Consider the following 25,128-nt stretch of genomic DNA (forward strand, 5'->3'; position numbering starts at 1 on the left):
TATTAGATTTCCCCTTAGGCAGGCCTTCATAGCATCCCAAAGAACACTTTGCGTAACTGATCCCTCATTCTCCTCAAAGAACCTGTTCAGGGAGATCCCAATTGACTCCAAGTCAATAACCTGAAGCCAGAAAGCATTCATAGACCACATAGTGACATTTGCCGGAAGTCTAACGGAGCAATTAATAGTAATTACTAGCGGGGAATGATCAGATAAAAGTCTAGGTAAGTACTCCACTTTTTCTACTGCCGCAAGGATGCTTTCCGTGCCCAGGGCCATATCAATTCGTGATAATGTGTTATGTGTTTTAGAATAACAAGAAAACTGCCTTTCCCCGGGGTTCTTATGACGCCATACGTCCAATAACGACATTTCTTGTATAAGTACCCCAAATTTCGACTGATGAGAATCCGCCGTCGCCGACCCTGGTCTAAGTTTGTCCCAATATGGGTGTATAATGTTATTAAAATCCCCTACATATATTACTGGCACATTCGGTATCTTATCCACAAATGCTGCTATCATCTCCAGCACTTTAGTATTAAAGGGTGGTGGAATATACACTCCAATCAGTATCATTTCCTTAGCCATTAGTTTACAGTGAAGTGCCACCATTCTGCCCTCCCCGTCCACCCGAGATGTTATCAGTTCAAATGGTATAGAGTTATGAACTAGAACACTTACTCCTCTAGCATAACTGGAGAAAGCAGAATGAAAGCTAGATCCTACCCACGCCCTATTTATCAGCCCCGTTTTCCCTTTTTCTAAGTGCGTCTCCTGCAAGCAGACGATCGCCGGGGATCGTGTGCGAGCAAACTCCATCACCGCTGATCTTTTAGTGGTGTCTCCCAGACCCCTCACATTCCAGGATAGTACATGAACTTTGTTATACATCTTACTGTAAGGCAAATGGTGTAATTGAATACCTCCTCACTCCGTCCTCCCATAAAACATAGCTGCTTCTGAACCGTAGTGACATATACATATATGGGAACCCACCTGCTCATCACAAATTGCAATATAAAAATAAAGTTATCATTGTCTAACACATTAGCACCTGGATCAAATAATAGGAGACGTGCAAACCCCTCCCACCACAAGAAAAGAGAACAGAAAGAAATAAACCCCACAAGGAACAGCAATATAGAAATCCTTCTGCAAATAACAGAGGGACAAGGGCACCAGTCCATCCTTCAGCTGTGCAGGAAGCGACCACGAAAAAAGGAAGGATACAAACAAAAAAAAAAAAAAAAAAAAAAAAGGGTGCAACAAGAGCAGTCTACCGCGCCGATCTTCACCCTTTGCTTCGTAAAATTCAGATGTATTCTTGTAATGAGTCTTTTAGATCCCCCCAGCAGCTTTTCCTCCTGCCACTGTTAGGTTTCTAAAAAGTTATACTAGTTCATTTTATTTTTGGTTCTCCTTAGCTTGATTTCTTTGCCCTATGTGAATGTCTTTCAGTTTTTCAGATAGAGTTTTCGCATCCTACTTTGCACTTTCCTTTCCTCTTGCTGACAGTGTCATGCAGCCTCCTCTCTGGTTCCTCAGGAGGTATTAGAAATCCCTCAACGGCCTATTAGGAAGCTAGGTACAAATTAGTATTTTTAGTTGCTGCAGCTAGGTCCTTTCTAATGTGTTGGGTGTAGTTGTGACATTCTTCCCTTTGTGGGTTCTCCAGTGGCTATCAAGGTGTGCTTTCTGGTGAAAACATTTCCCACATTCTGAACATGAAAATGGCTTCTCCCCTGTGTGAGTTCTTTGATGCTTGATAAGATTTGATTTCTCTGTAAAAGATTTCCCACATTCTGAACATGAAAATGGCTTCTCCCCTGTGTGAGTTCTTTGATGCTTGATAAGATTGAATTTCGCTATAAAAGATTTCCCACATTCTGAACATGAAAAAAGCTTCTCCCCTGTGTGTGTTCTTTGATGTCTAACAAGAATCCATTTCTGGATAAAAGATTTCCCACATTCTGAACATGAATAAGGCTTCTCTCTTGTGTGGGTTCTCTGGTGGCTATCAAGATGCGCTTTCCGGTTAAAATATTTCACACATTCTGAACATGAATAAGGCTTCTCCCCTGTGTGGGTTCTCTGGTGCTTACAAAAATCAGATTTCTGGTTAAAACATTTTCCACACTCTGAACATGAAAATGGCTTCTCCCCTGTGTGAGTTCTCTGATGTTTGATAAGACTTGATTTCCCTTTAAAACATTTCCCACATTCTGAACATGATAAAGGCTTCTCCCCTCTGTGGGTTCTCTGGTGGTTATCAAGATGCACTTTCCGGTTAAAACATTTTCTACATTCTGAACATGAAAATGGCTCCTTTGCTTTAGGAGCAATTTTCGTTTTAATGCTTATTTTGTGACTTTGATTTTCCTTAATAGTCAGTAAAGAATCAAAAGACAAGACCTGTTTCAGTGGATCAGATGAAACATCTTTGCAGTGAAGGGATGATGGCATATCTGGGGTAATTGCATTCACTTCAATTGTATTCTGTAATATCTTTGGCTCATCTGATTTAAAAATTGAAGATATCGGCTGTCTCTCCGATCTCCTGTCACAGTCATCTGCCAAGAATAACAACAATTATTTTTTAATAAAATATCCTTGCAATTTATATTTTTGAAGATTTCTACTTAATTTACCATTTTTATGGACAGTTTGTTTAAAAATATTGAATCATTCATCAAGAAAATGACAGCTTACAGTCTAATAGAAAACCTCATAGGATGAACCAGTAGAGTATGGTTATTCTGCCTATTCTGTGCAGCACGATATTTTTAAGCACTGTTCCAGCTATCGCCAGTAAGTGTCATGAGTTGCCCTTCTCTCTTATTCATATGTTTGGAATCTTCTTTCCTAAATGGTTAACTGTTCAGAACCACCCATCTTCCTTCCCTGGTCAACAACATGTAACCATTTTCAGCTGGTCTTCTGAGTAGCTCACATCTGCTCAGCTCTCTGCAAAACCACTGCTTAGAACAAGCGGATTCTGTTAAGGTTAATGCAATTATGTGTTATGCATCTGTGTTAGCAGCCATAATGCAGCCCCCCATGATGTTTGAAATTTATGTTCAGCTTCTGTAATGCTATTTCACTGCATGATTAGTTATATGCATCCTCTGGATATGCTTCGTCTGGTCAGTGAATGCAAAGCTGGCAGCCATGAGTTGTGTTAGATATCTTTCTCCTTTGCTGCTGTGTATGTTGTATTGCTCAGCTTCTATATAATGCATGCTACCGATATAACAGCATCCTGTATCATTGCTACTGGTGTGATAGTACCCTGTATTGCTGTATATTATCTACCAGTACTGACATACTGCATTATCTGTTTCTTATAGTTTTTACCTGAATCATCCACATTTTGTACAATTTGCTGAATCATCCATAACTGTGTCAACAATCTTTGATATCATCTACAACAACCCCTGATCTCATCTACTACTGTGTTCTACTATACCATCTGTTATCTCCCATTGTTGTCCATATCATCCCAATAAATAATAGGCTTAAGCACCCATACAGTCTTGTTTCTGGGAGTGGATGAAAGGTTAAGCCGTATGCTGGAATCCACACAGTGTCATATGTAGAAGAAGGCAGAACAGTAAAAACGGATCGCTGGTCGCACACAATGGTTACACAGGCTGTACGGAGCCGCTATCTCCCACACTGCTCCGCATACGGGTACTACAGCAGCCGCTATACAGACGCAGAGGACAAGAGTTCAGGGCCCAGTAAAATCGGAGCCACCGGTCGCAGGCGGTGGTTACACAGGCTGTACAGAGCCGCTATCACCCAAACTGCTCCGTATACGGGTATTACAGCAGCCGTCATACAGCCGCAGGGAATAAGAGCCCAGGGCTCAGTAAAGGACCACCGGTCACACGCGGTGATTGCATAGACTGTATGGGACCGCTAATACCCACACTGCTCCGCATATGGGTATCACAGCAGCCGCCATACAGTTGCAGAATGCTACTGCAGCCCGCCAAGAAGTGCTATATCTTTCCAGCCACGCGGAAGCCTGCCACGCATAGACTCAGTTTCCTGCCAATATACTCAGCAGTACACAGCTAAATGCACAATGTCTCAAAACAGCACATCCTCACTCAAAACGAGGTCACAACCAAGCTCTAGCAGGTAGACAATAGCAGAGCTCGCTGCTGTCGCTCGTGCCGAAGCGGCCAAAGCAAGATCCTCCTTTGCAGAACGAGAGATGCATCTAAAGCTGAGACAAGCAGAGCATGAAGCAGCAAAGGTACGTCTGCAGGCAGAGCAAGATATGGAAGCCGCACGTTTGCAGGTAGAGAGACGGAAGCCACAGGTTTGCAGGCAGAGAGAGAGGCGGAAACTGCACGCCTGCATGACGAAACCACACGTTTGCAGGCAGAGAGAGAAGCAAAAGCTGCACATTTGCAGGCAGAGCAAGATGCTGAGAGTGCGTGCCTGCGAGCGTCTCTAGAAAGACTTGCGGCAGACAAAGAGACAGCAGCTGCAATAGCTAAAGCAGAGTATTTGGAAGCTATGAAAGATCACGATTATGAGAGAAGCAGCAACATTCTCGGACCAGATCTAGGGCAGCAAAATCCATCGCAGTGCGCCGCAGAGTATGCCCGTCAACATTCTGGTGTGGATGACAGCCCTGACGCATCATATCAATCAGCCCATTCCGACTACCAGCGATCCAACCCCGAGCTTCTCTACCATAGGCGAGGAGACGTCCAGCACAGAGATGTTGATCACAGTTACCGTTCCACTGAGAAGAAGGTACAGCTCCCATCGCGCCTTAAAGAGACACCTTCTTCACCGAGAAGGTACCACACAGACTATCCGGAGTCCGAAGCGTCTTACAGGTATGGTGAAACACCACACACTAAACATGACTATTACACACCAGCTCGTGCCAGCATGGAGCCACTATGGATTTTGCAAAGTTCTTTGCCCGTTGAGAACTGGTTACAAACGGACTTGTAAAGTTCACTGATAAACCTGAGAACTATCGGTTATGGCGAGCCTCATTCCGGAAAGCCATTCATGGTCTGGACCTTTCTTGTAGTGAGGAGTCAGATCTTCTGGAAAAGTGGCTTGGAAGCGAGTCAGTCGAGCATGCCAAAAGACTGAGACACATTAATGAAAAGCATCCTCGCACAGGTCTACATAAAGTGTGGGAAAGACTTGATGAATGCTATGAGACAGTAGAAGTCATAGAGAATGCTTTATATAAAAGAATTGATGATTTTCCTAAGATAGGACCTAAAGGTTACTTAAAGCTTAGAGGACTGAGTGTTTTATTGAATGAGTTACAGGTTACCCAGAAGGAAGGAGACTTGCCCGGATTGGCATTCTTAGACACCGCTAAGGGTGTCAATCCGATAGTACAGAAACTTCCTTACAACCTACAAGAAAAGTGGATTACACGTGGTTCGCAGTATAAACAAAATCATAATGTACAGTATAATTCCCTCCTTTCACTGTATTTGTTGATTTTGTCACCAAATAATCTAGGATTAGTAATGACCCTAGTTTTGACTTTACTCTGTCATGTTCCACTGCCCCTGGCGTCAAACCCGGTAAGACATCCGTGGCAGTCCACAAAACTAACATTGTTTCCACAGGTTCTCCTCACAAGGTGAATAAACCCCCTCCAGACGAGAGCAAGCCTTAGGATGTCAGTAAACATTGTCCTCTACACAAGAAACCACATCCTCTACTGAAATGCAGAGCATTCAGGGAGAAGTCTTTGGAGGATCACAAAGGTTTCCTCAAGGAGAACAATATCTGCTTCAAATGTTGTGCCACAACCTCTGACTTCGCCAGGAATTGTGAAGCTAGCGTGAAATGTGCAGAATGCAGCAGCACGAATCACAATACAGCCTTGCACCCTGGATCACCTCCACGAGTGTTGTCACAAGCAGAGGAGCATGATGGGAAGCAGAAGGACACTGACAACAACACCCTTGGTCAGCTCTAAGTGTACGGAGATCTGTAGGGGACTCACAAGAGGAAGGTCCAGTTCAAAAATCTGCCTTGTCCGAGTCTATCCTGCAGGCCACAAGGACAAAGCACTCAAGATATACGCAATCCTGTATGACCACAGTAACAGGTCTCTAGCCAGGTCCATCTTCTTTGACAACTTCAGCATTGTAGGCCCTGGATCTCCCTACACCATGAGGATGTGTTCAGGTACCGTTGAGACGGCAGGGAGAAAAGCAACCAAATACAAAGTGAAGTCCATAGATGGCCAAACCTGCCTATCATTATCGACCATCCTGGAGCGCAACCAGATTCCTGACAACAGGTCAGAGATACCTTCACGGGAGGTGGTGACACATCACCCCCATCTAAAGCGTATAGCCCACCTGATACCTGAGATGGATCCATGAACCCCAATAGCTCTTCTCCTGGTAAGAGATATACTACGAGTCCACAAGGCTACAGAGTGTATAAACGGCTCCAGGAATGCTCCGTACACACAGAGGCACGACCTTGGATGGGTCATCATAGGAGACGTCTGCCTAGGAGGAGCACACAAGCTGGCCTGTCAACAGTATGCTTACCGGCACACTAGAAAATGGACGTCCATCTCTCTTCCAGCCATGCCACAATAGTCTGCTGGTAAAGGAATTGCCAAACAGCACTCTAATACCTTGCCCTTTCTCAGCACCTACCAATGAAGACCACGCCTGTGAAGGTGAACAAGACCACATGGGATGTACGGTCATCCACAGGACAGACAAGGTAGTGATGTCCATAGAAGATAGGATGTTCCTGGACATCATGGATACACATATAGTCTAAGACGAATCAAACAGTTGGGTCACACCTTTACCATTTCAGCCTCAGAGAAAGCACCTACCCAACAACAGGGAACTGGTCTACAGCCGATTCATCTCCCTCAGGCAAAAGTTGTGGAAGTCACCTGAGACAAAGGAACACTTCTTTACCTTCATGGGGAAGATATTCCAAAACAACCACGCAGAGATTGCACCTGCACTTCGGCCCTCAGAGGAGTGTTGGTACCTGCCCAACTTCGGAGTATACTATCCTAAGAAGCCAAGTCAGATAAGAGTGGTATTCGACTCAAGCGCCAAATACGACGTCCTACTGTCGGGTCCAGACCTCAACAACAGACTTCTGGAGGTACTACTCTCTTTCCGCAGAGATATGGTGGCACTTATGGCTGACATACAACAGATGTTCCACTGTTTTCTGGTCAAAGAGGAACACAGAAACTACTTGAGATTCTTTTGATACCGTGACAACAATCTGGACAAAGACATCACAGAATTCTGGATGAGGGTACACATCTTCGGGAATAGCCCTTCCCCAGCAGTCGCTATCTATGGCCTCAGAAATTCCACCAAAGAAGGTGAAGAAAAGTATGGGTCAAATGTCAGATACTTCGTAGAAAAGGACTTCTACGTAGACAACTATTTGAAGTCCACATCGACAAATGAAGCTGCAGTCTACTAAATAAAAAGGGCTCAAAAAATGCTCTCCCAGTCTAATCTAAGGTTACACAAGATTTCCTCCAAACAGCCGAGAGTTGATGGAAGCCTTTCCCTCTCAAGACTATTCCAGTGATCTAAAGGACCTAGACCTAAGCACCGACTCCCTTCCAATGCAGCAGAGCCTTGGATTCCTTTGAGATCTGAAGACAGATGCCTTCACCTTCCAGATCAGTAAAGACGAGAAACCCTTCACACGCAGAGGAGTTCTCTCTTTCGTGAATAGTCAATACGAACCTGTGTGATTCGTAGCTCCAGTAACTATCCAAGAGAAAATGATGCTAAGAGACTTCAGCCAAGACATGTCTTATTGGGATGATCCACTTCCAACAGAAAAGGCAGACCTGTGGGAAGAGTGGAAGAGTTCTCTCGAGGCCTTAACCGACCTTCGTGTAAAACGACCATATGCTCCTGTACCATCCACAGAAGTCAAGGCACGAAGACTTTGTATCTTCTGTGATGCATCAGTCAAAGCGACCGCAGTAGCATACCTCAAAACCATAGACATGGATGAACAAAGCCACATCAGGTTTGTAATGAGCCGGACTAAACTGGCACCACTCCGTGAACACACGATACCCAGACTGGAACTTTGTGCTGCTGTCCTCGCAGTCGAGTTGGCCGAGCTTATCTCGGATGCTATGAATCTGGAGATCAAAGATGCAGAGTTCTGCACCAATAGCAAGGTGGTACTAGGATACATCTGCAACGAAACTCGACGCTTTTATGTCTACGTCAGCAACTGGGTACTGAGGATAAGAAGATCCACCTGCCCTAAACAGTGGCACTATGTGCCTAATCACCTCAAATCTGCGGTCCATGTGACTAGATCCGTTGCTCCAAGTCATCTTAAGGACACTACGTGGTTCACAGGCCCTGCTTCCTTGTACTGTTCGATGCCCCACATCGACAGGCCAGATACGTTCGAACTAGTGGTTCCACATGCCGATGAAGAGCTCCGCCCTCAAGTGTCTGCTCTGCATACAGGGATTTCAAGCCATCACCTGGAATTTCATCGGTTCAGCAGGTTCTCAACCTGGAAGTCACTTGTCCGAGCCATAGCCTGTCTACTTCATGTGGCTCAGTCCTACAAGTCAACATTACCTGTAAGCCAAGGATCTTGTAGAGGTTGGCATCACTGCAAGCATGCATTTAGCGCCCTCAACCTGGAGAGAGCCAAGGTTACAATACTTCGTGTTGTACAAAAGGAAGCTTACCCCAGAGAAATAGACAACCTCAACAATAGACAACCTATTCCTGGAGACCGCATGCTAAAGAAGCTCGATCCAATTGTTGACCAAGATGGGCTGCTGAGAGTAGGTGGCCGTCTTCAAGAAGCCGAGGTAGAAGTTTCAGAGAAACACCCGGTAATAATTCCTGGACGTCATCACATCACAACCCTGCTCATTCAGCATCATCATGACTTAGTGAGACACCAAGGCCGTTTGTTCACCAAAAGGAATCTGCGGGTGGCTGGTCTATGGATAGTCGGCGCAAAGAGAAACATGAGCAAACTCATCTTCAACTGTGTTACGTGTCGCAAACTCCGTGGCTCGTTCCAAAATCCGAAGATGGACAATCTTCCATCCGGCAGACTCAGTACTGAACCCCTCTTCACCAGTGTTGGACTAGACATAGTCGGTCCTTGGCTACTCGACGCACTAGGAAATCCAATACTGAAGCTAAGTGTTGGGCAGTTCTATTCACTTGTCTGTCCATCAGAGCTGTTCATATCGAAGTAATCGAATCTATGAACAAGTTTCGACGCTTCACCGCAATCAGAGGCCCTGTGAAGCATATCTGCTCCGACAGAGGTACAATTTTAATTGGAGCGGCAAGAGAACTCCAAATCCCTTCCAATTTGGAGATTGCTAATGTTGAAAGGTACCTAGGCGAGCAAGGATGCACCTGGACTTTCAATCTGCAACACTATTCGCACATGGGAGGTGCCTGGGAGAGATTGATAGAGTCTAGTATCGTGCGTGCTATGCCTAGCTTCCTCCAAATGAACACCAGGCTCACACTTGAGAGTTTAACTACGTTCTTGGCCGAGGTATCAGCTACCATGAACGCCAGGCAACTGTAAGCACTTTCCAGCGATTCCGGAGACCCGACAGTTCTTACTCCGGCAATGCTACTCACGCAAAAAACCTGTGTCCCTAGAGCTCCACTCGGAGAATTCAACAATAAAGATCTCTTCAGACGCCAGTGGAGGCAAGTGCAAAGCATGTCCAATGTCTTCTGGGACAGATTGAAGAAGAAATCTCTCTTCACTCTACAAACCAGGACAAAGTGGCAAAAAGATCGCCCAAACATCCAACCAGGCGATGTGGTACTTGTCAAAGACACTCAGTCACATCATAATGAGTGGCCACTCGGCCTAGTCACCAAGCCTTTTCCCAGCAAGGATGGGAAAGTGCGCAAGGTAGAGGTCAAAGTGAGCAAACTCTGCACGTGCCCGCGCTGCTCCCAGCTCCTGTCTCAGCGGCTGCTCTGCCTGGCACTCAGTGAGTGCGTGATGATGTCACCACGCACCCGCAGTGTCAGAGGCAGAGCGGGGAATGATGGGAGAGGGAGTATCAGCTGGTGCTCTCTCCTCCATCATTGCTTTAAACTGTACCGGCGTCCATGACGCCGGTATAATTCAATGCGGCAGCGGGGGGAGTCTGCGCTGGGGGCAGGCGGGCTCCCCAACCTCACGGGCCCCATAGCGGCTGTATGATGTGCTGCTAGCTGGGGGCCCCTGGGGGAGCAGGGCCCTAGGCAGCTGCCTGGGCTGCCTGCCGCTAATGCTGGCCCTGGATAGAGGAGAATCTTGTGGTCTAGAGTCAAAATGGCGATCATAGTAATACGGCCAGACTACACCAATGATAAAGCAGCCACAGTGGATGACTGAGAAGAATCTGTGACTTCTCTGCATTTAGTGGTTACTACTCACCTGGGTAGTCATAAGTAGGAATCTCTCTCACCTTTACACAACTCATCATCACCCCTCACATATGTCTCTGTAGTATTAATATGAGTCAGATCTTCACCCTGAAACAAATATTGTAAAAGTCACAGACAGATGGAGAAGTCACATCTATGATCAGCTCTAATCCTGCCATCTCCACCGTTCTCATTACACAAGTATAAAACATATAATACTGGTGGTTAAAACAAGACTGAGCACAAGACCTTCACAGCCGTCTACACATCATAGGGGAGATTCCATGACACCTTCTCTCCATCTACCTGATGATCCTGAGGAACATTGGAATCTTCTTGCTTACGGTCCTGTGGAAGAAGAGGACAGGGACATCTCTCTGGTGTTGTCTTCTTAATGGATAGATCTGGAGGAAACACATACAGAGACTGAATTCATTCTTTACATGCAGATAATTATAGGCCGTGTGCATTCAGTCCTGTGTATTACCTGGTGATGTGAGGGGCTGGGGAACCTCCATCATGATGTCCTTGTACATATCTTTGTGTCCTTCTAAATACTCCCACTCCTCCATGGAGAAATAGATGGCGACATCCTGACACCTTATAGGAACCTGACACATACAATGATACCGTCATCCCCCGATCCCTTCATAGTGTTACTGTATAATGTCCCAGCATTCCCAGCAGTGTCACCTCTCCAGTCAGCAGCTCAATCATCTTGTAGGTGAGTTTTAGGATCTTCTGATCATTGTTGTCCTCATACATCAGGAGGTGAGGTGGAGGCCCCGTGATTGGGCTCAGGGGTCTTCCCCATCCCTCAGACACAGGGTCCTGACAGCGCTCACTAGAGGTCTTCATCACTACTGTGTAATCCTGGTTATGGAGAGACACATTAATAAATCTCAGTACAGACATTTCCAGAGTCCTCACCTCTCCAGTTCTGTCCATCTGTTATTCCCATAGATAAGAATGATGTAATGTGACGTCATCAGAATCTCTCACCTCTCCAGTAAGCCGGAAGAGGATCTCTAGGGTGAGGTGTAATATCCTCTCCGCCATCTTGTCTCTGTCCATATCCATCCTTGATGTGTAAATCAGGAAAATTCTCTTATATAGAAGATCTTCACTGAGAGGATCAGATATTATAGAGACCTGAATGAGAAGAAGATGAGCCGATGTCACATCATAAAAATCCTGTGTAATAATACAATTACTGGAGATAATACGGGAAACATATGAGGAGATTTATTATTTTACAGTATTTAGTTTTCTTCTTTACATCTACTAATAAAACCTATATATTTAGGCCACAGACAACAAGCAGTTTCTTCCTCGGAGTCGGCAGCTGAATACGTTCCTCATAGACTCATCTTCCATAACGCTAATTCTCGTCTCATTTCCCGACACTGGAATCGGCATTAGCAATACTGCAGGAGATATTCATTACACGTGACAGGAGAAATAACTACTTCATGATGAGGATGACATCTTCATCTTCTACTACGGCTCTAGACACATATTTGTCCAGAGTCCGTCACTGACTCCATCCCCACCGGCCGTCTATATGAAGGTTTCCCGTCTTCCCTGCACTGTAATCTTCTATCACATTAAGTCTCAGCTCTGATTCACACACAGAAGTTTGAGGCTTTTAGAAAAGATTGTTTGTAAGAACAAGACAGGAAATATTTGATGCTAATGTCTCCATATACAGTTTTTTTTCTCTCTGGATGTAATGTTTTTTTGGGGAAATTTTCCCATCCTTAGACTTTCATATATTACATGAAAAACACAAACAACACAAATGTTAAAATCTTGCAAGATAAAATTGAGCTATACACTAATGCACAGAGATCATATAGACAATGGATGAAAATAGTTCAAAAGACTATATATTAACACTGAAAGGAAAGAGCTGGAAGCTCACAGAGTATAATCAGGAGGCATCTTATAAAGTCGCGATGAATCGTGCATTGGGGCGACAGAGAATACTTAGACCTACATCTTCACCAGTAAGTAGGTTTATTTTAAGCCTTTCATGGCTTTCATTTTGGGCCATTTTGTCTAATCTATGATTAAAATAGTTGAGTTACATCAATCACTCTAGGCCATTCTTACAGGGTATTGTGATGACACTTATGGTGTCACTGGCACTGCCTAGGGGGCGCTATCAGGGGGCACATGAACGAGCACAGAGTGTAGGAGCAAGGCAAGCAATGCGCAAGGACCTGAGATTAATGCAATGAGCACAGGACCTGGCACTAAGCAGTCATGTGATCAGGGGGCGGAGTCACCGTACGTGAGTACAGGGAAGGAAACTGAGCGCACAGAGTGCAGGCCACAGACAAAAAATGTGGTCAAGGAGAGCCGAGGGTCAAAAGCTAGATGAGAGCGTAGTACTTAGGGATAAGAGAAAGAGTAAACGGAGACAAGCCAAGGGGTCAGATAACCAGGTGGGACAGAGCAGTACAAAGCAGGATTCAGAGGCAAAAGTCAGTGGACAAACCGGGTCATACACGGCAAAGCACACAAGCACAGAGGCACAGCGTTTACGGATGTGTAACCTGGGTCAGCAGCCACAAACCGAGGATACGGAAGTATCACCGACACCAAATCCAGGAACGCCAACATTAAATAGCCACCCCAGAACCAAACAAACAGAGGCGGACTAAGTTAACCCTGGCCTGACCCAGATGGAGGCGGAACCATCCTGTCCAGAGTCATGACTGTTATTTTACCAGCTATTTCATTAGGCTAATGGCTGTGGCCATCTAATTCAGATTGTTAAATGAATGGACCCATCACAATTTTATTAGTTTGCTTCTGTTAGTGTAACTTATACTATTTTACAGTGTTGTTGTGCCACTAAGCACTTAAATTTGCTGGTCTTTTACGCTACCATTTTTTGCTTAGCAGTCTCTGTATCTCACCATAGATGTATGTTAATTTGAATAAAAATTATTTTAGGATTATACTCTGTGAGCCTAAAACTCTTTCCTTTCAGTGTTAAAATAAAATTGAGGATGGTGGTACTGTGGGAACATTATACTGTGTTGGGGCACCGTACTATGAGAGTAATACATGATTCCTTGCTTCCCGTTATCACACTTGCTGCAGTGCAGGCTCCACTAGATGGCAATAGAGTGGAAGCAGGACTGCACCTAAACAGAGTAGGCATGTCGTGCAGCAAGCGAGGCCACCACAGGGGGCAGCAGAATAAGCAAGCCGAGTTAAGCAATACACTGTAGGGAAGTACCAAGGGAATAAGCAAACTCAGAGTCAGACACAAGCGAGGGGATCAGTAACGGTCAGGAGCAAATATGCCAAAGACAAGAGACAAAAGAAGGTCAGGGTCCAAGCCGAGTTCAAGTACCAAGAAGTTCAGACACAAAGGGGACACACAGAATCAGGACAGGGAGCAGGGAATAGCACAGACATGGGTCGAGTCAGAAATAACAGCAGGACAAATCAGGATGTAACAGAGTCCGCTACTCATGCCGTAGACAGAACTATAACTGATATCGCCTGTAGGAAGCAGCGGTGATAAATAGCCAACCTGAACCCAGACTGAGGCTGGAAAAGGTTAACTCTTGAGATGAGCAGACAGGGAAAAAGGGAAACCAGGACTCAAAACCCGGTCTGGATCATGACACTGGTTTTTCATAGTTGGGTCGTTTGCATCTATCAGCGGAAAAGTAAGAAAACCATTGTGATTCTTATAAGAAGACAACACAAAACCCCCTAAATATAACATTTTATAAAAACCCCACAATTTCTGACTCCTCAGGGTAAATCGCTCTCTCACCATTGGATTAGAGCTGATACTATGAAGCTAAAGAGACCAAACAGACTTTCTGTCACCTCCATAAAGGGGCACTTTTCAGAGTGTCAGAACTGTCCGAGGATTATTAGGGGTGATAGATTCCCCCAATTAGAAGGGACACCTGTGGATATTGGGGTCTTCACCTGCTACAGTTCTGGTGGGATTTACTCTATAAAGTGCTGGAATCACTTTCTCCCAAAGGGTTAAATGTCATCTGTAACTTCAATGTCTTTCTATGAAGCTTCTTCTCTGAGCTTTCTTCCTGTTTTCTGCCATATGTCTATTACTCCCCGGAATCAGGAATGTATTAAGTCCGATAGAAACTGCGGAGAAAGAATCATTTCTAATTCTGTGTTTCCAGGATTCTTCTTGTGGGAATTGGCTGCGATATCCCCTGTGCAATATATTTCTAGTATTAATAGGTTATAATCCTGTCACTCTATGGACGTGCGTGATTGTTTGTTTCTTTACCTTTTTTTGCTGTTTCTTGTGTCATTTATTATCTTTATGTCGCGTATGTGTATTGGTTCTGACATTTGGGATCTTGTTGTCATGTGACAATCACTATACAAGGAACACCCAAGGGATACAATGCTGGCTTATAAAAGGCGTCCGAGCCATTGTAACAGGTGTGTTTTCACACCACAACTCCCTTTCCATGATGTCAATGTGGGAAGGAGGGCCCCCATATAGTGTTCGGGCCGGAACCAGGGGGACCGCCATCAGGGTTATTGAAGGAATCACATCAGGAGGATTACAAAGGGAGACATGCGACTGAAGTTGTCAGGGCGACAGGGGGCGGGGCTAGGGTAAAAGGAGCAGGGGACGCGCGGCAGTGGCAGTTGGGAGAGAGTGAGAGTAAAGGCAGGACGCAGGGTGACTTGCAGGGGCACCGAGAGGAGCCTGTGAGGAGAAAGCTGTTGACTTACCGACGAGAGAGACGTGAGAGACTGTTCCAAGAGACTGCTCCCTGCCCCGTTCTGAAAGAATCATCCCAGCTGCCCCCCGCCTTGGTGAGAGAGGAGCTTTACCTCAGGTTGTGGCCGTGACTACCCGTTACCCGGCCACAGAGGCCTGGGCACTTCCCCCCAGCCTTCCCCCATCACGCCGACCCAGCCGTCACCGGCCTGAAGAAACGCCACCTCGTCACAGGCGAGATAAAAGGCCCGCTACCCCGGCTTTGGGAGAGACTCCTTGATAAAGGACGGCTACAGGTCATCTGGAGAACTGCGTCATCACCGCGCGCCAACGGCATCGCTTTCTTCAGGGCCTGTTGTGCCCCAACGGCATTGCTTTCTTCAGGGCTTGTTGCGCCCCACCGTCATCGCTTTCTTCAGGGCCTGTTGAGCCCCATTCCTACCCGGGGTAGCGAGACTTCAGGACAGCCGCCCCAGCGACCTCTACGCGGCCACTCTACCGAAACCAGCAGTCCCTGGAAGGCTAAGTGGCATTATATTTGGTTAAGATTGTTGAGTCCCTTCATGGACTGTTTGTGTTGTTCTTAATTCTTGTTTTGTTCAGCCAAGCCCAGCGGCTAAAGTTATATAAAAGTAATTTCGTAAACCACCGTTCGTCTAGTGTCTCGTCACTGCATCCTGCCCACAACAGCCGACAACCGTGGGTGATAAACTTTCTGTTGTAGCCATTGCAAAGTCTTTTTAACTCCAAAGTGGGCCCCTTTTTCGTGAGCCTCTCGAACTAGTTCGTGTAGTTGAGCTCCAGGCGTAACCACCTGCCACACAGTCGTTGAGGTTGTTTGCGACGTGAATTTATGGTACAGTAGTCCCTTTCGGATAATCAGTCTCTCCCATTGTCGCAGCATTAGCGACAGGTCTTGGGTCAAAGTTTGCCGTTGAGTACCAGTGGGTAATTGACCAGCGGCGACCCATGTCCGGAGAAGTCCAATTTCTTCATCATCTTGTTGTTGTTGTATCCACTTATCCCGAGATTGTTCCAGGATGCCCCTGTGGGCCTCTGGGGAGGATACTTTTGAATCAACATTGGAGAGCACGGCAGCGGTGAGAGCGAACAGTATTTCTTCTCCTTCTAATTCTTCGTCTCGATTCTGTCCGGGAGTTGTATGTCGAATCCTGGAGAGGGCATCTGCATGGACATTCTCGGCCCCTCTTTTGTAGATAATCTTATAATTGTACTTCGCCATCCGGGCCACCCATCGCTGCTCCAAAGCCCCCAACTTGGCTTTTTCCAGATGTGCCAGTGGGTTGTTGTCAGTTCGCACTACCACCTCGGAGCCTGCTAGGTACTCTGCGAATCTCTCCGTCATAGCCCACACCACTGCGAGGAGCTCAAACTTAAAAGAGCTGTAATTGTCAGGGTTACGCTCGGAGTCATGGAGTGAGCGGCTTCCATATGCGATCACTCTCTCCCGGCCATCCTGAACCTGTGACAACACAGCCCCCAGCCCGTGAAGACTCCCGTCAGTGTGCAGGATGAACGGCTGAGAGAAATCCGCATAAGCCAACACTGGGGCATCCGAAAGTGCAGCCTTGAGGTCTCGGAAGGCCTCTTCTTGAGGGTGTTGCCACTGGATTTTTCGCCCATTGGCCCCAGCGGGAGCCCCCTTCAGCAGGTCATGCAGGGCTCGAGCTCGACATGCAAAATTCTTTATGAAGCGACGGTAATATCCAGCTAACCCCAGAAAAGCCCGCACGTCTTTCACCGTCTCGGGGGTAGGCCATTCCTGGATAGCAGCAATCTTCTCCCGGGATGGCCTCACACCCTCTGCCGAAACGACATGACCCAGATACTCAATCTGAGAGTGAAATAGGTGGCATTTCTGAGGCTTCACCTTCAACCCGTACTTTTGCAGCCGGCTGAGTACCTGTCCCAACCGCTTCAGGTGGTCCTCGAAGGAGGCGGCATAGACAATGATGTCGTCCAGGTAGATCAACGTGGCCTCAAAATTAAGATCCCCTAGACATCGCTCCATCAATCACTGAAAGGTCCCGGGGGCGTTGGCCAGCCCGAATGGCATCCGATTAAACTCAAACAGTCCCATAGGCATTACGAACGCCGTCTTAGCTCTGTCCTCTTCTGACATGGGCAACTGCCAGTACCCACTGGCCAAGTGCAGGGTCGAAAAATATGTTGCCTTACCCAATGCAGACAGAGACTCTTCTATGCGGGGCAATGGGTATGAGTCTTTAATAGTGCAAGCATTCAGTTTACGATAATCCACACAGAATCGTAGTGTACCATCTTTTTTCTGGACCAACACGATGGGGGCCACCCAGGGGCTTTGACTTTCCCGTATCACCCCTTTTTGCAGCATTTGAGCCAGCAAAGTTTTCACCTCTTGATAGAGTTGTGGCGGAATCTGTTGATATCATTCTCGGATAGGGGCCGCTCCTGCTGTGGGGATCTCATGAGTGATGGCGGTGGTACACCCAAAGTCGTCCTCATGGCTAGCAAATACTTCATGGTACTGTCCCAGCAATGCTTTTACTTGTGAAAGTTGGGCTGCAGTTAGTCCAGAAAGCTCAGCCCGCATCTGCTCCAAGATATTTCGGCCCTTCTCTTGTGTCGAGACTTCGTGGGCCTGTAAGGTTCGTATTGTTACCTCCCAAGGATCCTCGGGGTGTACTCGTAATTGAACCGGAGGAGCGGGCAGCACTTCTTCTAAAGGCTTTACTAGTTTAGCCAGTACAGTCCGTGCTTTCAGAATGGTATCTCGGTCTTCAAGGTTAACGCAGCGTACCAGGACGGTTCCTTTTTGCACTGTAGCAAGGGAATGGGCCACCAGTAAGCCAGGAGGCAAGTGCTCAGAATGACACGGCTCCACCTGCACCCACACTACCCCGGCAACCGGGACCGGCAGTTGGTTGGCGGCTACCAGTCTAATCATGGGCCCCCACTGAGGCCTTGCTGCCTCCGGAAAGTTTTGTTGAAAGTACGCTGCGGGCATAGTGGTTACTTGTGACCCCGTGTCCACCAGACACCGGACGGCCCGGCCCTCTACTTCTGCCCAAACTACAGGACACTTTGCTACCAAATCTTCGGGACTTCCACCACCCCTATTTGTGGTTTTCGGCTCCGAGCGGCGTCCCCCCAGCCCGGAGCCCTTTAGTTTAATGGCCGCTGGGGTGGGTATCTCCCACGCCACGGACACTCTCGGGCGAAGTGTCCTGGCTCTCCACACTCATAACACCGGGCCGGTATAGACTGACCACCCCGCGGAGAACGTGACCCCCAGGGACCGGGATTAACGCTAGGTCGTCCAGTCTCCGGTTCTGTTCTTCTCTTTACTTCAGCCAACTCGCTCTTAATGTTTTTCAATTCTCGCTTCATCTCCTCCACGCCCTCCAAAGGTATCGGGGCCCGAATTGGCAGGATGAAACACTGCCCACTCGTATTGTGCATCGTAATATGTTACACCCGTGTATTTCCACTGACCCGAAACAACTGGAACCCATCCCGTTGACATCCGAACCGGAGTCCAGATGCTGGGACTCGGACGACGAGGATGTCCCTCCAAACCCCAAAGGCCCTCCACTCAATAACGAACCAGGTGACCCAATTAACCCGCCTGCATCCTGCAGCCCTCCAATGTCCACCACCCCAAAAGATTTCACCCCAGTAGAACTTAGACGCTCCGAGCGGTCAACAGCCGGCAAACCCCCCGAACGGTATGAACAAGACCAGTTCGTATGGCAACGAATATCGACACCCTTACAGGCCAATCTCAATAGAATGACGCCCTCGCCCGAGGACTGGCGAGCTTACAGGGTGGGGGAATGTGGGAAGGAGGGCCCCCATATAGTGTTCGGGCCGGAACCAGGGGGACCGCCATCAGGGTTATTGAAGGAATCACATCAGGAGGATTACAAAGGGAGACATGCGACTGAAGTTGTCAGGGCGACAGGGGGCGGGGCTAGGGTAAAAGGAGCAGGGGACGCGCGGCAGTGGCAGTTGGGAGAGAGTGAGAGTAAAGGCAGGACGCAGGGTGACTTGCAGGGGCACCGAGAAGAGCCTGTGAGGAGAAAGCTGTTGACTTACCGACGAGAGAGACGTGAGAGACTGTTCCGAGAGACTGCTCCCTGCCCCGTTCTGAGACAATCATCCCAGCTGCCCCCCGCCTTGGTGAGAGAGGAGCTTTACCTCAGGTTGTGGCCGTGACTACCCGTTACCTACCCGGCCACAGAGACCTGGGCACTTCCCCCCAGCCTTCCCCCATCACGCCGACCCGGCTGTCACCGGCCTGGAGAAATGCCACCTCGTCACAGGCGAGATAAAAGGCCCGCTACCCCGGCTTTGGGAGAGACTCCTTGATAAAGGACGGCTACAGGTCATCTGGAGAACTGCGTCATCACCGCGCGCCAATGGCATCGCTTTCTTCAGGGCCTGTTGCGCCCCAACGGCATCGCTTTCTTCAGGGCCTGTTGCGCCCCAGCGGCATCGCTTTCTTCAGGGCCTGTTGCGCCCCAGCGGCATCGCTTTCTTCAGGGCCTGTTGCGCCCCAACGGCATCGCTTTCTTCAGGGCCTGTTGCGCCCCAACGGCATCGCTTTCTTCAGGGCCTGTTGCGCCCCAATGGCATCGCTTTCTTCAGGGCCTGTTGCGCCCCAACGGCATCGCTTTCTTCAGGGCCTGTTGTGCCCCACCGGCATCGCTGTCTTCAGGGCTTGTTGCGCCCCACCGTCATCGCTTTCTTCAGGGCCTGTTGAGCCCCATTCCTACCCGGGGTAGCGAGACTTCAGGACAGCCGCCCCAGCGACCTCTACGCGGTCACGCTACCGAAACCAGCAGTCCCTGGAAGGCTAAGTGGCATTATATTTGGTTAAGATTGTTGAGTCCCTGTGTGGACTGTTTGTGTTGTTCTTAATTCTTGTTTTGTTCAGCCAAGCCCAGCGGCTAAAGTTATATAAAAGTAATTTCGTAAACCACCGTTCGTCTAGTGTCTCGTCACTGCATCCTGCGAACCTGCTCAACCCTACATCCCCATGAAACGCTGCTTGTGACGACAGCTGATGTACAGCTCCCAGTCAGGCTGCGCTCCGCGAGACAGGCGAGAGCGGTGATGACATCAATCATGTTACTGAAATCACCGCTATTGCAGAGCGCAGCGTGACCGGGAGTGACCTATGAAACTCTGATCTCTGATTTAAGGGCATAAAAATTAAACGTTTGAAAATTGCAAAATTTGCCAAAATTTTTGCCTGATTTCCTATTTTTTAACAAATAAATGTAAATCATATCAAAGAAGTTTAACCACTATCATGAAGTACAATATGTCATGAGGAAAACAGTCTCAAAATCAGTGGGATCCATTGAAGCGTCCAGAGTTATTACGTCATAAAGTGACAGTGGTCAGGATTGAAAATATTGGCCTGGTCAGGAAGGTGAAAACAGGCTTCGGGGTGAAGGGGTTAAATACACCCTATAGCGCTACAGGTAAGACACTAAAGGATACAACTTTATAATATTTAGGGGGCGGACAATAATTTAAGCGCTCCCTCCTATAACAACTCTCCCTGAGCTGTATACTGAGGACGGTGTGCCGAGCATCGCGTCACTGGGTCTTCTATAAACCCGATGCGGCCGGACAGTCACAGTAATGTCAGTAACCAACGTGGCCACAACATTACTGTGTATGACGGGAAAAATTGAAAAACAAACCATGGTTACATACACTTTCCAATGCTGACAGCACATATCAGATAGAGCATATATATCAAGTCCATACAGAATTATTAGGTTGTACCTTTTCCATGTAACTAATTTACTCTCCCTCCCTTCCCAATTCCCAACACCTTACCAGAGAATCTCGTCTCTATGTCCATACACTCCCATATTCCGTCACGTTTGAGCATTATTATGATGTTACCACTAGAAATTGCAACTGTAGAAGAATTCTCCCTTTAATCAGCTGGTCAGATGGTGATCCTGGAGAATCTAGCCATGGTTCCCATATCCCTTCATACTTGCGCATCGCATTACGTTTCATATACGCTCCTTCCTCCAACCAGATATTACTGTTTACCATCCCCTTCAATTTCCTGATATTCGGGGGTCGGGAGTCCAGCCAATGGAATGCTATAAGTTTCCTTGATTGGAATAAAACTTTGCCAATGGCTATAGCCAGGTGAGACTCCGGGTCAGTGCCATCCTCCAGTAGCCCCAGCACACACACACGAGGATCTACTGCGAGTTGTATCCCAAATACTTTATCCTATCTTTGGACATTCCCAAAACACATGCAATAGAGGAGCTTCCCCACACTCACATCTAGGGCATTTTGCATCTGTTCGCACTCCAATCTTATGTAGGAAGCTGGGGGTCCTGTCTGTGAATCAGGTAGATCTGGGAAAGTCTCTGGGCTTCGCACGGTGACAACCTAGGAACATTTGCCAGAATCTCCTCCCATTGCTCCCTTGTTATAGGGCCCACCTCCGACACCCATCTAGAGCACACCTTTATAGGGGGCTTCTCCAACTGGTTTATTGCCATATGTTTATATATACTGGATATCATACCCTTTTTGTGGGTCGCAGTAGTTATCATATCTATTAGGGGATGATGCTGGATCCTCAGATCTGTGTTTCCCTGTGTAGCCAGGGGATGTCTGATTTGAAAATACTGAAGTTGTTGGAAACTTTTAAAAGTAGAATTGTTATATACCTGGTCAGTCATACATATACCCTTTCTCTCCCAGTTGGAGAATCTCCCCAGTTTAAACAACTCACTATATTTGAAATCCCAGCATGTTTATTGGCTGGGAACTCGGGCATGGCGCTCCATCACCTGCGATAATCGAGTAACAAGCTTGTCCGAGCTCCCGATGCCTGATCGAGTAGTGGAGAGCGGCTCACTCATCACTAGTGTCTACATTATTGTGCTGGAGCGAAATAATCACATTGTGTGGGAACTTCTTTGGGCTTCTGTCCTCTCATCCTGCAGTTGTCTAAATGGATCTAATGTGGAGCTGGGAACCAGCGAAGCCGCATTCTGTCCACAGCTGTTACGTCACTGTTCACACCACACAGAGACCCCAAAAGAGCCTCAGTGCTGAAGGGGTTACTGTCCCCCATGCCCAGTAATGGGGAGCCTTCAGCACTTACCTCCACCTCCACCTCCACACATATGGCTGCTGTGTGCGCACAGGACCTGTGATGAGGTCACAGGAGGGGAGGAGTCAGGGGTCACATGATCAGGGGGCCTCAGTGTGTGCAGGACTCTGCTGTGCTGTATTCAGCTTTTCTGCTGGAGTTGCTCCAGAGGGAACGTTTGGCAGAAGTCACCTGCAAACAGTTGAACAATTCCCCCCATTAAGTGATTGGAACCTTCCAGATCTGTGAAAGATCTTAGTGATATTACAGGCGGGAGATTCCAAGAGCGCTGGATTCAGGGGTGATCCTGGTGCTGAATGAGCCGTGCGGCCTCCATCTTAGAGAGTGACCACAACCCCAGACGATGCAGCGGCCGGAGCAATGTTATTGATGGAGGGAATTTCTGCGAGCAGCAGATTAATGAAGAATGTTTTACCGGAACCTCCTGGGGCATCAAGGAAAACCCGTCTCCCATCGCAACTCGAATTTTGAGCCATAATTGCCAAATCCTCCGATCTGTGGTCATCACCATAGAGACTTATATAATGGGACACATTCTCTCATCTTTTCCAAATCATGGCTTCTCTCTCAGAATATCTCCGTCCATAACCCCACAGTCCGGTGGAGCTGGTGCCGGTAACACTAATGAGACCTTCGCTCCTTTCTTCTGGAGTCAGGAGGACTTTGGTGAATATGTCGGCAGTGACATTTATGTCTCAGTCCGGATTACCTCTCCTGTGCTCTCTATGAATATCTTCTCTCGGATATTCTCTGTATTTGTCCCAAAGAGCCCGGGGATTGGAAGGAGCACAGGTTGTAGTTATTATAGGGAGCAGGGTTAGAAGATGAGGTGGAGCGTGAGTGAGGGTCGCCTCCTGCAATGTCCCAGGGTGGAGCATCGTCCATCAGACCACGCTTTTGGCCTTCCTGTAAGTTGTTGCTGGTTCAGCTGAATGTACAGAAGACGCTCACTTTCCACCTTGGTATACATATCTACTATACATTTATGAGAAAGTTTCCTACATTGTTGTCTGATCATTATTTGGTAGGTATAGAAGTCCATAGATGATATTTCATCCTGCGTTAGATTATAGTGATCGCCGTCTTGGCCATTCCACAGTATTATCGGATATTGCAGAACATCATATGATCTATGTGTTTCTACGTTGAAGATGTTCTCTCCGTCACTGAATAATTCTATCTCGGCTTAGAAAGTCCCTTCCAACCATTACAGTAGCTCCTTCATTAACACTGGGAGAAGTAAATCTCCTTTTCTTCTCACCAACCGGTGTCTTGTCTGCTCTTATTACAGCCTGATATTCCGCACTTGGCATTCTTTCTAAGGCCGCTCTACAAAGGGTTACTAACTGATTGTGTTGATGGAAAAGTCTTTGCAAATTCAAAACAATGTCTTTTTGTCTCAGGTTGATCCGCTTGCATCTCTTAGTCTCCCGAACAGTTAATTTGTAAAAATATTGGGTCTTCATTTGCTACAGGAAGCATCAACCCTATTATGTGATATATTTGTCCCTGGACTTAAAAAGTCGCCATAAATGCAGCTTCCTTATGTCCAGTTGTCGTACCAAAGGATGTCATCTGGAAAGATGGATTGTGTCTCCTAATAATTTATAGTAAATGCTTAGACTCATGAGTTGTTCCCGACACTTATGAAAAAAGTGGTTCGGGAGGTAGAGATAAAGGTGGCAAACTGACTTTACCATTGACCACCACATACCAGGGGATGTGAAGTTAAACTTTTTTGCTTGACAGTGTTCTCATATTATGTCCACTTTGCCTATTATGACTTTCAGATGTGACCTATGGTCCTGAATTGGGTCGTAGTGAAGCCCTTCCAAACTCAAGTCAGCCTGCCTACGTCTTTGCATATGTCATATGTGGTGATTTTGACGATGTTCATCCTTTTTGCTTTTTGTTCAGATGTTTCCACATATCTTGATTCAGCCTGTCTCATCTGTTTTTCCTGAAGGTGACATTCCCATTGCTCAGATGTTTCAGCTGCCTTTGATTCAGTCTGTCTCATCCATTTCCTTTCTAGCCAGGACTCACATTCTTCACTTATCTCAGCTGTTTGAGAAGGTTTTGCTTTCTTAACTTTAGGATTAACTTGCCCAATAATTGGACATTTTTTTGACGGCATTTTAAAATCCAGTTCTTAGTAATATGATCCAAAGTAATCACCTCACACTGATCAGAGATCTAATAAGTGAATCTATATATAAAGCAGAAAATGTGTGACTACCTCACAGTCAGACTGTTCTAGTTGTCCATAGCAACCAATCAGAGCTCGGCTTTCACTTTATCTCAGTAGCTTCAATGCTGAAAGCTGCACTCTGGTTGCTATAGGTAACAGAACGATCTTACTGTGAGGCAAATCTCATAAATGAGGCCCCAGTTACATCTGCAACAATCGATTCTATAACTACAGACTTTAGAGCGACTTATCAGGTTGCCCACCTTAACGACTATATGGTTGCTGCCTCTTTAATCCCTTACCGATATTGGACGTACTATTACACTGATGTCGGTATCCCTATCTTTGATGTGGGCTCCGGCGGTGACCCCACATCTTTTCCGGGACATGTCAGCTGTTTTGAACAGCTGACATGTGCCTGCAATAGTCATGGGTGTAATCGCGATCCACCCGTGACTATTAACTAGTGTGGTACAGTAAAGGGTGTTTTAATGGATGGGAGATACATTTCTCCCAGCAGGTTAATGTTTGGCCGGGTTTTTGCCTAAAGACAGGACCTGCGATGATGTCATGGACACGTGATCAG

General features: G+C 47.0%; 3 protein-coding genes across 9 annotated transcripts in view; all 3 read right to left on the bottom strand.

The window, feature by feature from the left end:
* Positions 1-25,128, bottom strand: part of LOC141094149 (uncharacterized) — a 454,882-nt gene that overhangs the window by 202,350 nt on the left and 227,404 nt on the right. The window lies entirely within an intron of this gene.
* LOC141094181 (uncharacterized) overlaps positions 1,310-25,128 on the bottom strand; it is an 87,781-nt gene continuing 63,962 nt past the window's right edge. Inside the window, exon 9 of the mRNA XM_073579941.1 lies at positions 1,310-2,325. Within this exon, the coding sequence (XP_073436042.1) occupies positions 1,618-2,325 (708 nt within the window). The 3' untranslated portion in view covers positions 1,310-1,617. The remainder of the gene's footprint in view (positions 2,326-25,128) is intronic.
* LOC141094177 (gastrula zinc finger protein XlCGF66.1-like) lies at positions 2,462-11,593 on the bottom strand. The gene is made up of 6 exons (XM_073579937.1): positions 11,448-11,593; positions 11,139-11,318; positions 10,933-11,056; positions 10,752-10,849; positions 10,456-10,553; positions 2,462-2,573 (listed from the first exon to the last, which is right to left on the bottom strand). The coding sequence occupies exons 1-5, from the start codon at positions 11,523-11,525 to the stop codon at positions 10,464-10,466; spliced, it is 570 nt and encodes a 189-aa protein (XP_073436038.1). The 5' UTR covers positions 11,526-11,593; the 3' UTR covers positions 2,462-2,573; positions 10,456-10,463.

The sequence above is a fragment of the Dendrobates tinctorius genome, unplaced genomic scaffold (assembly GCF_039654945.1).
Source record: "Dendrobates tinctorius isolate UK_male_01 unplaced genomic scaffold, ASM3965494v1 ptg000063l, whole genome shotgun sequence".
NCBI classification, from domain to species: domain Eukaryota; kingdom Metazoa; phylum Chordata; class Amphibia; order Anura; family Dendrobatidae; genus Dendrobates; species Dendrobates tinctorius.